Genomic DNA, 17,677 nt, shown 5'->3' with positions numbered 1-17,677 from the left:
CCACACTTCTTGTGAGACCCTAATGGAAATCCATTCAGGTCTCCTTGCTGCTCCTTGATCACACCATGCCTGCTCCCACATCAGGGCCTCTGCACTCCCTGTTCTCACTATCTGGAATGCTCTGCCTCCAGATAGCTTCATGACTCCATTTTCTCCTTATTTAGATTTTTTGTCCAGAGTTATTTCCATGAAGTTTTGCTAGGACAACCTATTTACAATTGCAAACGTATCTTCCTCCTGCCCATCCCCTTATTTACTCCTCTCTTTGCTACTTGATTCTTCTCTGTGGCACTTTTAAAAAATTATCTCTGTTCCCTCTAGAATGCAAGCAAGGTGAAGATAAGGATTTTTATTTGCTTTATTTACTATTTCCCTAGCTCCTAGAAAAGTACTGGCACACAGCAGACACTAAGCAAATGTTCCCTGAATGAATGAATGAATGAACAAACTTCCCCAAGGACATAGAGCTGGTAGAATTGGAATCTGTACCCTGACTCAACAGTATAAAAATTAAGTGCTAAATTATCCTTATAGAGAAACTAACAATTCTTTAATAAGATACAAATCTGGTCAAAGAGAAAAAAATACTCTGACACAAACATTAGACTTCATATAGTAATGGAGAAAATGTCCATATTTACATAATCTTTACATAAACAAAAATTAATATTCCTTACAAGCATATATTATAAAAAATTCATTATTTTTAATACTGGAGGTGGCAGACCATTTGTACAATTGAATATCTTGTATATAAAATTCGGCAGGGTCAGAGACATTTCAAAGGTGAATAATCTAGTCTAGATTCCATTATTGTTGAGTTGACACAAAATTGGTTGTGTTTCTCAAAAGATGTATTTTGTTCCTAGCTGAGAGAACAAATAAGTGGCATTATTCATTTATTTGTTCGTCAAATATTTATCAACCACCTACTCTGACCAGGCACCATTCTAGGCACTAAAGATACAACAGTGAACAAAACAATTCTTACATTCTTGAAGGGGAAACAATAAAAACAAAACAAAACATAAGAAATGTATCCATGTCATCAAAATATCAGTTTTGATAATAAATGCCCTTTGTACTTCAATCTTAAATAATCCAGAAAAACCTTTATCACAGTGGTAAAGACCTCAGACTCTGTGGAGTCCAACGACCCAGGCTTGCATCTCCATTACAAGCTGTGCCCCTAGTATATTACCTCCTCAACTGGCAATTTCACAAATGGGGAAAACAGAACCCATCTTGCCAGACTAATGTAAATATTAAAAGGGAAAATATGCAAACAAACAACACACTGCAGGGAAAATAGTAAATATCAATTAATCCTATTATTGTTATTATTAGGATATGTAAACAATCTAATTCTTCCACTGTATGAAGCCTAGGCTAAACCCACATGAAAGTCTTGGGCTTCATATTTAATTAGTTTCTTTTACTCCTTTGGAAGCCAGAATGAGTCATTCATTAACTCATTCAACAAATATTCATTGAGTAATTATGCATGCTAGGTATTTTACTAGGTGCTGGAATACAGCAGGACAGACATGATCTTAAACTCTTTTGGAGTTTAAGTTGCCACGTTATCACAGGTATTAGGCATTATGAGAGTAAACTGAAGAAGTGCCTGGTTGTTTGGCCTGAGGCGACCCAGCACTGGAGCCTACCCGGCTCTTTGGTGGGGCTAACGGCAGACTCTGGGACGGCTCACGCCAAGGAGTACTTCCCAGAACTTCTGCCGCCAGGGTCCTTGTCCCCACGGTGTGCCACAGCCACCCCCTGCCTCCGCAGGAGACCCTCCAACACTAGCAGCTATCGGCAGGACCCTCATCCCCCGTTACTTTAGCACTGTGTTTGTAATACTGACCTGTATTACATTCTCAAACAGTCAAAAGAATCCTACCACAGCTCATCCATCATGGTGGACTGAGACAGCGCGCGATGGTCACCCAGCACGGGAAGCCCATGTTTACCAAGATGTGTACAGAAGGTAGACTGACCTTGGAGTTCACCTTTGATGATCTCATGAGAATAAAAACATGGCACTTTACCATTAGACAATACAGAGAGTTAGTCCCAAGAAGCATTCTTGCCACACATGCACAAGATCCTCAAGTCCTGGATCAGCTGTCCAAAAACACCAGTATGGGGCTAACAAATTTCACCGTCAACTACCTCAGGTTGTGTGTAATACTGGAACCAATGCAGGAACTGATGTCCAGACATAAAACTTACAACCTCAGTCCACAAGACTGCCTGAAGACCTGCTTGTTTCAGAAGTGGCGGCGGATGGTGGCGCTGCCAGAACCCACAAGGCAACCGACAACGAAACAGACAAAAAGAAAAAAATTCCACCAGCAGCACCTCCAGCAGCAGCACTGGGAACACTGCCAACAGCACGGGCGGCAAGAAGACGCCAGCTGCCAACCTGAGTCTGTCCAGTCAGGTACCTGGGCTAGGAGCGATCCCGAACTGCAGCCTCAACCCTGGGAGGGATGGAGACCTGTGTCATTCAACAGCAGTGACCCCTTCTGGCCAATTTAAGGAGAAGCATTGAGGGGCCCTGAAGGAGTCACTTCCAGTCCTCCTCAGAGGATTTGATGGTGGTAGGAGAGCCAACTCTGATGGGAGGGGAGTTTGGGGATGAGGACAAAAGGCTAATCACTAGATTAGAAAACACACAGTATGATGCAGCCAACGGCATGGACGACGAGGAAGACTTCACCAGTTCACCAGTCCTGGGGAACAGTAGCCCATGGAACAGTAAACCTCCCACCACTCAAGAGACCAAATCAGAAAACCCCCCACCCCAAGCTTCCCAGTAAGACTGACCAGCTCCGGAATCCACTGTCAATAGCCCCTGTGAGTTACAATCACTATTTCAGATCCTTACTCACAGCAGAGAAAGGAAGAGACATTAAAACTTTTCCATGCAAATAACTATTTCTAAACCACAGGGATCTGAGTTTCTTTCTTTCTTTTTTTAATTGAGAGGATCATTCCAAATAAACTTCCATGACCCCTCCCTGGAGGCCTTCACAGGTAACACAGATACTGGCAGTGATCGTAGTTAAAATAAGAGCAAAAGCTAGGCTTCTCCTAGCTCGGTTTTAACCACATTTGTTAATTTCATTCCCCCCGCCCCACCCAACCATCCAACAAACGCCATATTGTTAATAAACTCTCAGTGCTCAGGATCTCATTCTATGCCGAACCCAACTACAGATAGACTTTTTAATATTGTAAAATATTTTCTGCTTTTTGACTTGCATCTGAAAGTTACTTGTTTCAGTAAAAAAAGAAAAGGAAAAAATCCACTTTTGGAAAGTAATTTAAATGTACCTTTATCTTCTTTTCCCCCTTCACCTTTTCTTTCATAAGGTAACAGCTAAGAGGGCCCGGCAGGGTAATTTATGGCCGAGCTAATGTCAATTGGTCCTCCATCCTGAGTTGGTTCAATCGAGCCCGAGTGCTGAAACAAGAAAGGTCTTTTTGTCATCAAAGGCACCAAGGCAGATTTTTATGTCAAGAAAGGCACTTGGCCCATTGAGAATGTAGGCGTTTGTAAAATTTCTGTTGACCCAAATATTTTCAAGCCATGTAATCCATTAATTTTGTGGGCAGTTTAATAAATCTGAAACTCTTTTGTGTTTTTCTTGTTGTATCTGAGTTGACTGTTGTTTCTTTTCATAGTATATTTCCTGTATAATATTTTGTAAAGCCCTAACCTGGTTCTTTTATGGGGACTTTTCTTTGGGAGCAATTCCAGTGTATTTATGTGAAACTTTATAAAAAAACTAATTTTCCCATTTGCATATTAATGCGTTCCTCTATACGTGTAAAGACAGTGGCTCCGTGTGTTATAAAACAGCTGGATTTTATGTATGCTTTATTGTTAAGTGTGCCAATAATAAACTGTGTTAACGACCAAAAAAAAAAAAGTGCCTAACTTTCCAACAATAAACATGACTTTAAAGAAACCAGTATTTACCAAGTTCTATCATAGGAAGGCCCCCCAGTGGTGCTTTGCCTTCAGAGAATGCTCAAGTGAATAAAGTTCACCAGCAAGGGCAAGGTTGGGACCGCCTGGAAACAAAGTAGAAGAAATCCCAGGATCCTGCTGGTGTCTTCTCATCATACTACTTCCAAAATGTACTTGCCTTAGTAGAATCTAAGTTTCAGTAGTAGATATTTTATAAACAGTTTTCAAAAGAGATAGCAAATATTCCCGGTCTTCAGTACTACCATCCTAGCCCACCATCGTCTCATCTCTTCCTTGTATTACTGAAATGGCCTTCTAACTGGCCTCTCAGATTTGCCCCACTAGTCTGTTCTTCAAATAACTATCACAGTTATCTTTTCAAATGTAAAGTATATTAAGGCACTATATTGACTAAATTGCCCAAAGCTTTCTCATCCTACTTCAAACCCATCATCCTTCCGAGGCCCAGAGAGCCCCGCGCGATCCGGCTCTGCCTACTTCCCTGGCCGCACCTGCCACTGCCCGGCACCTGGCTTTAGCCACTCAGGCATCTGAACCTCAACCCACCCCGCTCTTTCCTGCCCTGGGCCTCCGCGATTCCGTGGGCCTGAAATCCCTTCCTGCGGCTCACTGCAGCCGGCGCCTTCTCATGCTCATGACCAACCAGGTGAAAGCAGCCTCCTCACACAGTCGCTATCACAGTTGACTGGTTTTATTTTCTTCTCGGCTATAATCACCATTTGAAATGATCTTGATTGTTAGGTGTTGATTTATCTTCTGCTGTGCTCCACATGCAATCTATAAGCACTGTTCCCCTCCAGTTAAGAAAATGATTGTTTAATTACTAAATGAAGAAAGGTCCTAGCAATGTTTCTTGCTCTCTTTAAACTGTGGAAATACACAAGCACCATGGAAGACAGAAGATTCGGGAGGAGTGTCCAGCCCCACGCCTCCAGGAAGCGGAGAAGGGGCTCCGCTCGCTACCAGGCAGCGCATCCCTGCCCCGCCAGTGCCAGTCCCGCCGCGTACCTGTTTCCGCTCGACTTCCGCTACGGTACACCACCCTTCACTGGGCGGGATGTCTCTCCGCCTTCCTGAACGCCCCGCCCACCCTCCATTCACCTGATCCACTCTCGGCTTCCACCTGGAGGCGCGCCTCCGAGGGCTGGGCCTCCGCCTCCGCCGCCGATCTCAGCACCGCCAGCACTGTCTCCGGGGGCAAGTCGACCACTTGCTCCCACACGGACTCTGTGTAGAAGTCCACCGTATGTGCACTGGAAATGGACAGGGCTTCCCTCAGGAACCGCAGCAGCCCCTGCAACTTGGCATGCAACGTGGACAGGTCCTGGGTCACCGGGAGCGGCCCAGAAGCCGCCATGACGCCCACCCTCCCGGGCTGTAGGTGGCGCAAATGTGGCCGCAAGGCAAGGGCTCAGTGGAAAGTATAGGCCGGATAAGTAGAATTCCGATCTGGACTGTGGGTGGGCGGCTGATTGCTTCTGCCTGATGACGTATTTTTTACCGCGCCAGTTGTGGTTTTCTGGCGCCGCGGTTGGGGTGCCATGGCGCCGGTAAGGCATGCAGCAAGGGGGCAGACAGGGAGCTTTGGGTCGCGTGGCGAAGGCGTTTCACTGGTCGGATTCAGAAATAAGAATATGAAACGGAGGACGTGGCGACCTAATTATCCGCAGGCCTTCGCGGGGAGCGTTCGCGAGGGTATGTATGTAAGAAGGCAGCCTTTTACAAGTCCTCGGGCCTGCGAAATTTTGGGATACGCGATCCGCCCAGGCTGGGAAGGATTTAGGAACCAGACCGAGCCGTACTTGGGGCAGAGAAATCTATTCTTAAATCTGCTGAAGCCGTGGGCGTCTCAGAGTTCTGGATGGGAAGGCGAGGCAGTGTTGCTCTAAATCTTTCAACATTTTCCTCGACTTAATCCCATTTTTTAATGAGAATTCTTTTCGTCTACATTTTCTCCGTGAAACCGTAAGCAGAGAGAATCTATGAGTCCATTTGTGCATGTATTACGGTAAAGGATAGAAGGCGAGGCCGGAAATGTACTGCCCCACACTCTTGCTGATTACAAATACCCCAGAGCCCTCCAGTCTTCTCTTACTGTGTTTGCTTCGTTTTAGTTTGTGTTTTTCATTTTGTCTTGCTGTTTGTAAGTACTTAAAAAACCCATTTGGAATGTATAAATCTTAAATAGGTAGTTTTCTGATAATTGCTATTGAGAAAGTCATACACCGTCTTTCCTCGTTTGCGTTGAATTACTTTAGAAAATCAGTCGTATTTTCTCTAACGTAAGGTAATAGATGCGAGGGTTTTTTCCCGGAGGTATTTAGTGAAGACCTAGGTTAAGTGTTTTAGATAAATTAAGAAATCTGTTTGTGAGTACAATAAGTTGGAGTTGTGCAACACTCTACTCTTTTTTCCTTCTTTGAGATTCTTTAGTTCTGCACAATTACCGTTAGCCTGGTCTTTTTGCAAAGGACCAGTATACTGTTCATTCCATTAGCTTAAACTTGTTTTCTTGAAATAACGTTTTACAGCAAAACATAATGTAATTCTAGCACCTAAACGTGATGATATAAAAAGTTTTTAATTTTAATTTAGCAACTACATTTTTCATGCAAATTATTTTCTCAGAAAGTAATTCATGACTGATATATTCTTCAACAGGACAAGGCTTTGCATTTCGAAGAAAACTAAAAATTCAGCAAAATTACAAGAAATTGATATGGAAGGAAAAGAAGGCTAAAACCTCACGGGAATCCCAGTTCACGGATCGGTACCCTGATCATCTGAAACATCTCTATTTAGCTGAAGAGGAAAGACTCAGGAAGCAGCTTAGAAAATCTGACCAGTCTTTGTTAGAACAAGTTGACCAGCCTCTGTCAGAAGAACAAGTTGATCAGCCTTTGCCAGAAGAGCAGTGTAGCACTGACCAGGCTTTGTCTGAAGAACATTGTAGCATTGAGCAGCCTCATCCAGAAGAACAATGTAGCATAAGAATAAAGTATGTATTACCATCTTTTGAAATTCTTCATTGTAGATGTAAGTAGGGTTTTAGGAAAGAGATTATAGAACAATTTCTGTATTAATTGGGATTTTTCTTAAGGCATATTAGAAGCCACAGGTAATTATGTGAAAATATTTTCATGGAGGCTTTCATGTTAGCTTAAATGACTATAAATTGTCAGGTAGGCTTAATAGAAGAAGTAATGGAATGGGAATTAAGAGACCTGGGTTTTAGGTTTCAGCCTCTCAAGTACATTTAACTTACTTGGACCATGATTAACTCCTGTTATTAATGTATGTTTTTAAAAATAATTTAATTTTTGAGAGGTATTATAGTGTAGTGCTTAACATCGTGGACTTTGGAGCTGGCTTTAATATGTTGGTGCCCAATGTCCTCTAAAATGCAAATAATAATAGTAAGTATGTAATTTATAGCTGCCATGTTGTACAACCCCAGAATGGATTATTTACACGCTATGGTATCTTAGACCTATCTCAGATGTTGTGAAGATTAAATGAATTCATTTATATAGGTATTTAAAAAGGCATGTGATACATGGGAAGTGCTACATGAGTTTTAACTGCTACTACTACTGTTATTATTAACCTGGATTTTTTTTTTTCCAAGAGGACATAGACTTGGTTGCAATTAAAAAAATAAATGAAACGGAATAGAGACAAGTTGGTCAAAGAACTTTGGGATTAAAGTTCATGTACACCCCCAAGGTCCTTCATAACGTCCTTCAAATTAATGCCTTTTTCAGTCTGTCATTTCTACCATTCATATGCTGGTTTCCTGTTTTTAAACATTTTCAGATCTTTCAGAGCTTTCTGTATTTTCCCTGGGTGAAATATTTCTCCAAGACTTTCCATTTACTATTTTCTATATCTTGAAAGCTGTAACAAAATTTCTAATATGTTATTTGGACATTTTACTAATAAAATTAATGTCTTCTTTCTTTCAAATTCTCTTCACCCCCACCCCTTAAGTTGCATTAGTGAGATTTGACTATACAAATACTGTCTGACATAATTGTGTCATAATTTTGGTTATATTATTTTTAATACTTGTGATTTGTTTTCATTTATCTTGCAAAGTTCCATTACTATTCCAAAGAAAAATAAAAAGAAAACATCAAATCAAAAAGCACAGGAAGAGTATGAGCAGATACAAGCTAAGCGTGCTGCTAAGAGACAAGTAAGATCTACTTTTAAAATATTTAGATTCATGTTCCTTTATCCTAAGGGTAAATGTAAGCTTTTCTTCTTAATATGGGGCACATAGTATGCCCTCTGTAAGTATTTGCTGAGTAAATGAATAATCTGAGAAGAGCTGGAGAATTTCAACATTCAGATTCCTTGACTGTTTATATTACCCTTGAGAGGTGATAGCAGTAGTCAAGAATAGGATTTTAAGGTACTGCTTATAGGTTAATAATATGAGCATCTGGGACAGTGTTTCTCAAGAGTAAGGTCCAGATAGTTGCATTTTTTTTAACAAGTGCCTCAAGAGGTTATGCGTAATAAAATTTGAGAACTACTAATTTTTTAAAAATGTAGATGATTTTCATAAATTTACATTAAAGAGTTGGTTTTGCTTATTAAAAACCTTACTAGATTAACTTAGCAAAAAGTTACCACACTTTGTTATCATTCAGAAACCCAAAATTATAACAGCCTTTTTCAAATGAGCAGAACAAAAGTATCCACAGCTTCAACAAAATTATTTTATTTGTGGTTTCTTGTTTCTTATATTGAAGCTATATTAATCTATCACTTTAAAAAGGAGAGCACATCGATCAAAAATACCCCAAAGATGGTGCTGACATATAATTTCTTTTATGTCTTAGCTTTACAAATCGTGTAATTAAGAAATCTGGAAGTTTAACATCTAAAATTCGTATGATTATTCTTAAACTGATGGCAGACTAGGGTAAAGCAGAAACATTTCTCCATGGAAAAACTGGACCTTTGTTTCACAGTTTGTTAAGATTATGCATTTTTTTAACCAACCTTCTGATACCTGCCACCTTTGGAAATAGTATACCAGATGGAATATGGACCACTATACTGAAAAACATTTACTGTTTCAAAAAAAACTTCCTTTATGTATATATAAATGTTACATCTTTGTAACCGTGAAAATTGAGCATCAGCCCTTTATTTGTAAGGTGAAGATAAATCCTAGCATAAAAAGTTTTAAAAGGATGGAATATGCTGTGACGTATATGAAAGCACTTTGTTAATTATGTCACCATACAAATGTAAGGCTGTGTCATTTGGGGGCTATATGCATTACAGGGGAAACTGAAAAACAGTTCACATATTGCATTATTTAAGAATTTTTAACTTTTATATTTAAGAATATTGTATTTCAAGTAGTGATTTTCAGGTTTATATAACTTCAAATTATTTTTCTTTAAACTCCAATGAATTTGAGTCTTTATCTTAGCAAGTCAAATGAGCATGATTAATTCTTAAATAATCAAAACCATAATACCTAGCACAATATTTTACATATATATAGCTTGTAGTCAATAAATGCTTCTTGAATTAAATCTGGATCAGATGGCAAATTTAAAAGAATACCAGATATTCTGGAAATGATTTGCGTTACATGGACTAGATAACCTCTAACGTCACTTCTGACTCTTCAGTGGATCTAATTAAATGTGAAACCATTAAATAAATGTGCCTTCTTTGTGCTTTAATTTTATTTGTATACAAATAATTAAAATTGTTTACTAACTTTACATTATTCTATGGCATAGCATGTATCATAGCGGCAAAGAGGGTACACTGCTGCACTTACAAGTAACACCTCACATTTTGCAAAATATAAGACAAACCTGAAGTGTTTGCATGGTGATAGCTATTTCAACAAAATTATTGAACAATATCTATTGTTTGTTACTAATGAAAATTATATATGTTAATAATTTCAGGAATTTGAGAGGAGAAAACAAGAGAGAGAAGAAGCTCAAAGGCTCTACAAAAAGAAGAAAATGGAAGTGTTCAAAATATTGAGCAAAAAGACTAAAAAGGGGCAACCAAACTTGAATTTACAAATGGAGTATCTTCTAAAAAAAATACAAGAAAAAAATTAGGTCAGACATGTTGCCTGATTAATCAAGGGTTAAAATATATGCTGGCTAATGAGTTCTCTTGTATATGTACTGTCCCTCCTAACAGTTAACTAAATTTGTCAACACAGACTGGATTGCTAAGCTATACTAAATATAAAATGTCCAAATATTTTTTGTTTTTCTGGAAGAAAATTTTCTATATATGCTCTGCATTATATATGATTTGTTTCTTGCTGCTGAATGAAGGTTGGCCTTCAAAACTGAAAGAGGGAACTTCCCTGGCAGTCCAGTGGTTAAGACTCCACGCTTCCACTGCAGGGGCCACAGGTTCCATCCATGGTCGGGGGACTAAGATCCCGAATGCTGCTTGGTATGGCCAAAAAAAAAAGGAACTGAAAGAACCTGCTATTTGAGCAACAGGTTCAAGCATGTAATAACTTTTATACCATATGAAATTCAGATGAAATAAAGTGTTTTGAAAATAAGGGAGCAGAGCTTTCAACGAATCATTTCAATCAAATGTTTAAATTTAGCAATCAACTATTACAGTTTTGAAATTCCATAGTAATGGAATGGTGAAGGAGGCAGAGACTCCCCTTCGACTTTTTAATTTATTTTAAATTAAGTACATTTTATAGGGGGATGGTCTTTCCAGAAACCTGTAAGCAGGTTTCTACCTTTGGCCCCCACCATATTATAGTGAGGTCTTTATAAAGCAGAGTTTGATATTTATAATCTTTTCCTTAAGTGGATGTACATAGCTTGCTAGTGTAATATTTTTTGAATGATGATGGTAACCCAGCAGTGTCACAGCAGGAATTAAGCTTTCCAGATCCCGCGGGACCCTATCATGTAAGAACATTGTTACTGGACCTTACCAGTGTTGTCTCTGTTGGTAGGTTTGTGAGCCAAGGGCAAGAACTGGAATACTGCTTCTCCTGCCTCCTTGCAATCACTGTAAAATGAGAAAGGCTTGGTTATCATCATTAAAACAAAAGAACTGCAATAATATTTGTAAAACATTGCATACTAACGTGCAATCCTTTATAAGTGGTAACAGATGCAGCCCAATATTGCATTAGGGTTTTGGTAAGTCCTCCCACTGTACTGAGCATTCTGCATTTAAAAAGTACAAGGAGGGAGACTCAAGAGGGAGAGGATATGGGGATATATATGTATATATAGCTGATTCACTTTGTTATAAAGCAGGAACTAACAGCATTGTAAAGCAGTTCTACTCCAATAAAGATGTTAAAATAAATAAGTAAATAAATAAATCATGCCAGTCATAAAATGCAGTGTAAAAGAGCAAATTCTGAATATAAAGAGATTTTGATAATACTAGATAGGAAAGATCAGGACCACAAATGACACCCTGTGATTGGGACTGCACCAGAGCAAATCTATACAAGATACTATCAGTGTTTGAAATGCCAGAGAGAAGATACAGTGTGCCATGCTAAATACATGGTGATAAATCTAACTTCTTGCTGAAAAATTTCTTCCAGTTTATTTGAAGTGTGCAGGGCATGGACCCCTGACAATTGGCATAAACTGGTTGGCATTATGATGAGGCTGAAGCCATCCCCAGTTCTCCTTCCTACAGACCCATGAGTTTCTACTATAGAGTTTGTACTATGAATTGTCTTTGACAATAACAAATCTTGGGTTCTGGGAACATAGTTTTGTCCAGGATAACTGCTGTGTAAATCTGGTGAGTGTGAGGCAAGTGTTATAATTACTTTGGATGTTCTATTCTTTGGACCTTTTAAAAATTGAGACACACCATAGACTTGATGTTGAATTAATATTAACTTTTGAGGAGCTGAATGAGCTACATCCATTTCCAAGTAAAACACACAGGCTGCAGCTGCTGTAGGAATCCATCTAGGCATTAACATTTCTGGCTGTAAGTGAACAAAATAAGAAACTGGAAGGGACTTGTTGGACTTTTACCTTATAAGGGCAAGAGAATTGGATTTGGGGTTTTGAGTTTTTTGCCTTTGGACATTAACTTGAAAGGTAATTTAATATATAGACTTTATTTTCTCCCTAGGAGTTTGAAAGGGAAATATTTATAGTAAAATGTGGGACATCTGCATTTTACTGGCAGTTTAACACTGGGCTCTCTTTAAGTATTTGGATAATTGCCATTGAGAACACTTGATCGAGTCACCCACGGAGCTGAGAGCCTTACATCAGAGATGCACACTTCATGGGCCTAGTGACCCTGGGTTTCATACATAGATATATTGAGGTATAATCAATTGAACATATTTAAAATGTATAATTTGGTGAGTTTGGGCACATGTAATCACTCATGAAACCAACACCACAATCACAAATCCATCACCAGTATCTCCAAAAGTTTCTTCATGGCCCTTTGTCATCAATCCTATCAGGGGCTCCCCAGATGGGTCCCTAGCAGCCACTGATCTGCTTTCTGTTACTATAGATAATCTGCATTTTCAGAAATGTTATAAAATTGGAATTATCTACTGGGTACTCTTTTCTGTCTGGCTTCTTTCAGTCAGACAAATTGAGATTCATCCGTGTTGCTGCATTTATCAATAGTTCCTTTTTATTGCTAAGTACTCTATGGTATGGATGCATCAGCATTTGTTTATTCATTTGCCTGTTGATTGACATTTGGGTTGTTTCTAGTTTGGGGCTCCCACAAATAAAGCTACTGTGAACATTGTGTATAGGTCTTTGTGTGGACATATGCTTTCATTTCTCTTGGGTAAATGCCTAGGAGGGAAATGGTTCAGTCACATGGTAGGTATAAAACATTCTAGGAAATGTGACATCTCTAAAGAGATTAAGGCAATGGAAAAGTGGCTGCCTGCTGAAACTGAGAAAGGGGCTTGTGAAGTCAAATTAGGGACCCAACAATGACACTCAAGATACAGCACTGTCTGCGTTATATCTATTTGTATGCAGGCCTTTCAATGAGGATGCTTCGTTTTCTGTTTTAAATCTCACCACTTATCTCAACCTGTTCCTTGGAGTACTAATAAAATAACTGGGGAGGTTGCGTCCAAAAGACATTGAAATCTATGATCTTACTAGTCTTGCAAGTTTTACGAATTTCCATTGTGTGCCTCTGCTCCAGCAAGCTTACTTGAGACTTGCTCTGTAACAACATCATGAAATTAAAGGTTTGCCAGGTGGCACCACATGAGAACAACCCAAGTTATAGCAGTTCATTCACATGTACCGTCCTCTCCGGTGCAATGTTAGCATCCTTCTACTTTTTGGATTAGTCGTGAATAGAATATTGACTCTACTGACGTGAGTAGAATATTGGAAAATGACCTACTAAGATTCAAATGAATCCTTATAACCCCCACTGAGGTCATCCCAGTATCCATTCAAACTTGAAGAAATCTCAGGAATAAAATTCATTCCTGTGAGTCTATTAGAATAAGGATGGCCACATCTTAGTGCTTGCAGTACTCCCACACAGCCCGTTAAGAAACCGATCAGAAAAGGCTACCCCTATTTGTTCAGGATCTCAAGGTGAGCAATAGAATTGTGATCTCTAGATTCCTAGTAGTTCCCAACACAAATATGCCCTGTCCTCCGTCCCTGAAAAAGTAAATATTTCACAGTGGTCAGTTTATATGCAGCTTTCCTTACTAGACACATAGATAAAGACGGTTAATATTTGTTATTTTTGTGGGAAAATTAACAGTATATCTAGATGGTTATACCTCAGAGATTTACAGAATTCTCATATTTCCTTCCATCTAAACAAGTCAGTCTAAACAAAGGATTTAATTTTTCTTTGAGAGTTCATCCTTGTACAATATGTAGATTACTGTTCCCTCTTAATCTAAGTAGTTCACAAGAAGACTTCATATAGCTCTTTTCAATATCTGCTGAAAAGCTTTACAAACCATGTAGAAAAAAAGCTATAATTTTGTTAAGAAATTGTATAAATTATTTGGGTCAGAATCTGTCAGCCATGGATGTTTTCCATTCACCAGAACAGAGATGATTCCATTTGACCAACTTTCTAAACTAAAAAACAATGAAAAGAATTTGGGGGGTATTAACTGGTTATTGCGAGCAATAAATGCCTAATTAAAAAAAAAGTAGCTCAGTCCTCTCATGAACTTATTAAAGCAACAATTCCTGAGTCTCTTCCATGCGAAGCAGAAGTGAAAGCAGCTTCCTCTGCTTTCACTGCTTCTCTTCAACAATCCCCCACTTTGGGTACCCCTAACCATGTTGAACCCTTCTCCTTTTGTTCACGAGAGACAGGATGATATATTAGGAGTATTAGCTCGCCGGAGCCTGTAGGTTGCCTCTCTTAACCTAGTCCTTAGTTTAGTAACTGAGGCATACTTTTTATGCTTGCAGAACTCGGCAGCAGCTGTCAGACTGGTTGAAGCCTCTGCTAATATGTTGTTTGCTTCTCACTGACTCTGGTTTGCACCTGCTGAACAATCATTGTTACTTTTAGACAACACTCAAGATTTCTCTATCAGCAACTTTTCCATTTATGAAGCCCTTTTTATCTCTTACACATCACTGCTTAACATAGTTCAAACCTTACTCTTGTAATTTGATTTCTTTTCAGGATGAAGGGGAAACATGTGACTCTAGCAATAACTGAGGAAAGCATGCCCAGGACTGATCTTACAGAACCCCTTTTAGTTCATCTTGATTTAATATGGTTTATAGATGGATTTTATTTTAGAAATTACAAAGGCCTCCTCTTTTTTTGTATCTGCTGAAAATGCAGCCATTAAGGGGCTCCATTTCATAATATTTGATCTTCCCAGGTAGCAGAATTAATAGCTCTGACTGAAGCCTTTATTGTGGCAAAAGACAAAAGATATGCTTTTAGAATTGCTCATGATTTTGAAATGTCATGAAACCTAAAGGATTTGTGACTTCTTCAGATATTTTGACTAACTGTGGGAACAATATCAATGATTTAGTAGAAGCTATTCAAAACTCACAAGGAAAAAAATGGTTATTAAATAGAAGCACATAGGCAGACCAAAAGCCAACGGCAATGTCCTTGCAGGGCTACAGGCTAAATGAGCAGCTTTTACCACCCCAGCTGTATGAGAAGCTTCTCTCCCCACCAAGTTGACGTCCTTCCCCATCAAACCTCCGGGTGGATAACTGCTCAATTTAAGCCAGCTACAGTTGACTCACAGCAATCAGACCAACCTTCTGAAAAACAGAATTGTCCATCACAGGGATGGAGGCTAGAAGTCTGAAATCAAGGTGTTGGAAGAGCCATGCTCCCTGGGAAGGCACTAGGAAAAAATCTGCTTCACGTCTTTCTTCTAGCTCTGGCTCCTTGGCATGTATTAGCAAACTCTAGTCTTCACGTGGTGTCCTACCTGTGTGCATGCCTTTGTTTCCAAATTTCCCTTACAATAAAGACACCAGTTGTATTAGGACTCACCCTAATTATCTTATTTTCACATGATTACCTCTGTAAAGACCTTACCTCCAAATAAGGTCACATTCTGAGGTCCTGGTGGTTAGGACTCCAATATATCCTTTTTGGGGGATACAATTCAATCCATAACACATATCAACTTGAAAATGCTTTTCGACATTACTGAACACCATTTCTGTTCTTATTATGGGCACATGTTTCACAGTGCAAGCAAACTGCCAACCAAGCTACCAACTACCAAATCAGTGGATTTCTACTCACATGAGACCTTAAACAGGCTGAGTCAAAAAAGTCTCCAGAAGCAGACAAGAAGCAGTCACTTTGCCCAAGAACTGTGAACTAAGGAGATGACAATGGATATATAGCCCATGCCTGAAACTGACAAAATAAGACAGCTGAATGAATTTCTTTAAAACAATCATTCTCTTTTTGTAATTATTGTTCTGGTATTCTTGGTCATTTAACCCAAATATCACTAGATCATTGTTTTCTTTCAGCATAGTTGAGTTTAACCATATGCAGTTCTTGGTGTATTCGAAATACATGGTTATAGTTAGCCTGTGCCTTTGCAATAGCATTTAGTGCAGAAACACTTGGGTATATGGGAAATTTGTTTTTTTTTTTTTTTTTACTGAATATCTCCATGCTATCAGTATCTTGTAATTCTAGTTATTATGCAAGGCATCTGTGATTACTCTAGTCCCCAATGACCATGAACCATATGAGGTCTGGGAAAACTTTCCTGTGTTTCTCTGCAGAGGACCAATTTACCTGATCAAAACCCACACAGGCCATGAGGTCTAAGTGGGGACAACGTTTGTTACAACTCAATTTCAGAGGCTAAAAACAATAATAGATAATGATCAACACAAATACATGTCACTTTCAGGTATAAGCAAGAAATAAAAAATAATATAAAAATGATAGTGGGATACAATACCAAGGGTCTTCAGTGCAAGTTTTCTAAGGTTTGATTTTGAGTAACTCCTTCTTCCCTATATCAGGTTGGTGAAACCAGGGCTTATTGCATGTTACCTGTTAGCTGATTAGGCTTAGAAATTTAGCCTACCTTATGTCAACCTTACAGATTGTACAGAATCCATTAGTGAAGGCAAAGCAACAGTCCATCCACCAAAATTAGTTCATCACTGGCTAGAAGGTTTGCTTGGATCAAGGAAAATTTCTACTTGCAGTTGTGTTTATGGTAATACAGTACAGTTGTATAGGTTTCAGGAAATTGTTATCTTAATGAATCAGCTTTTGCTAAACCTCTGATATATAGTGACACTCAAAGATGATTCTATGCCAGAGTAGACTGAATTCCTTATGGTCAAACTTTCTCCTCTGGGATAGAGGGATAACCACAAGAAGGGACAGATGAACTTTGACCTCTTGGGCACACTACATACAAAGCAGAGGCAGCCAAATGCCATAATCCCAAATTGGGGAAATCACATATAATGCAGAGGTGCTTTGATGGTGGAATCCTAAAACGGGCACCATACAAACACTCTAAGCAGCCTAGGGCTTACTTAACCCACCAATCCAGATATAGCCATCCAATGGACGTCACTGAGAGATCTTGTTTTCCTAATATGGAACAGAGACTGTTCACCATCTCAGGGTTATAGAAGACCTAACTCCATTTCTTATCCCCCCAAACTTTTTTTGTGAGAGCCTCCTATATTTGGTCTTTTATTATTATACATATGCATACTAAAATTATTTTATTATCATATACTATTATTATAGTATATGTAATATTAATACACTAGAAATAGAGAAACTAGTAGAAGGAGCTGGTTTCATAGAAGTGGAAAAAGTCAAGTAGATCTTTAATACCATTTACTCCCACTTGCCATCCTTATGAGAAAGTCTTTTAGAAATTCTGCTTGAGTTAATACCATGGCAGTAGGATTTGAAGGTGACTTTTTGTGCTTTTAAATGTAGATTAAAACCTGACTTTGTTTTAAAAGCATTAGCATATCTGTGTGACCTGCATTTTATGCTTGCTTTTTGAGAAGAGTAGTTTGGATTTCTTTTTTCCTAATCTACATATAATTTGGCGTAGTATCAGTGTATCATTTTAAATTGTAAACATTCACAATAACTGCTTCCTTTATTAAAAAGTGATAAACTACTGCTAAATTCACTTATTAC

The 17,677-nt window shown here is 38.8% G+C and overlaps 2 protein-coding genes and 1 pseudogene across 10 annotated transcripts in view; 2 read left to right on the top strand and 1 right to left on the bottom strand.

Moving 5' to 3' along the window:
• Window positions 1-5,408, bottom strand: part of METTL25 (methyltransferase like 25) — a 132,151-nt gene extending 126,743 nt beyond the window's left edge. For all 8 annotated transcript variants that reach the window (XR_010932511.1, XR_010932513.1, XR_010932510.1 and 5 more), the window contains exon 1: window positions 5,105-5,408. Coding sequence is in view for 4 of the 8 variants with exons in the window: in XM_067697472.1 (XP_067553573.1) it covers window positions 5,105-5,360 (256 nt within the window). In the remaining 4 variants the exon portion in view is untranslated. The remainder of the gene's footprint in view (window positions 1-5,104) is intronic.
• Window positions 1,915-3,086, top strand: LOC137202243 (LIM domain-binding protein 2 pseudogene; annotated as a pseudogene).
• An 89-nt stretch (window positions 5,409-5,497) lies between the features above and the next one.
• CCDC59 (coiled-coil domain containing 59) lies at window positions 5,498-12,792 on the top strand. Of its 2 annotated transcripts, XM_067697474.1 has the most exons (4): window positions 5,499-5,698; window positions 6,665-7,001; window positions 8,102-8,201; window positions 9,949-12,792. In XM_067697474.1, exons 1-4 carry the CDS (start codon window positions 5,545-5,547, stop codon window positions 10,108-10,110), a joined length of 753 nt encoding a protein of 250 aa, XP_067553575.1. In that variant the 5' UTR covers window positions 5,499-5,544; the 3' UTR covers window positions 10,111-12,792. The 2 variants fall into 2 exon arrangements, with proteins under 2 accessions (XP_067553576.1, XP_067553575.1); XM_067697475.1 differs by lacking the exon at window positions 8,102-8,201 and having other exon boundaries at window positions 5,498-5,698.
• The last annotated feature ends 4,885 nt before the right edge of the window (window positions 12,793-17,677 follow it).

The sequence above is a fragment of the Pseudorca crassidens genome, chromosome 11 (assembly GCF_039906515.1).
Source record: "Pseudorca crassidens isolate mPseCra1 chromosome 11, mPseCra1.hap1, whole genome shotgun sequence".
Classification (NCBI taxonomy): Eukaryota; Metazoa; Chordata; class Mammalia; order Artiodactyla; family Delphinidae; genus Pseudorca; species Pseudorca crassidens.
Note: the sequence above shows the minus strand (reverse complement) of the source record. Positions and strands in the feature narration are given on the sequence as shown.

Excerpts from the sequence above, each read along its gene's own strand:
- CCDC59 (XM_067697474.1), top strand. The coding sequence starts at position 5,545 with ATGGCGCCGGTAAGGCATGCAGCAAGGGGGCAGACAGGGAGCTTTGGG. Across the intron at positions 5,699-6,664 it reads CGCGGGGAGCGTTCGCGAGG|GACAAGGCTTTGCATTTCGA; the intron begins GTATGTATGTAA and ends ATTCTTCAACAG. Across the intron at positions 7,002-8,101 it reads CAATGTAGCATAAGAATAAA|TTCCATTACTATTCCAAAGA; the intron begins GTATGTATTACC and ends TATCTTGCAAAG.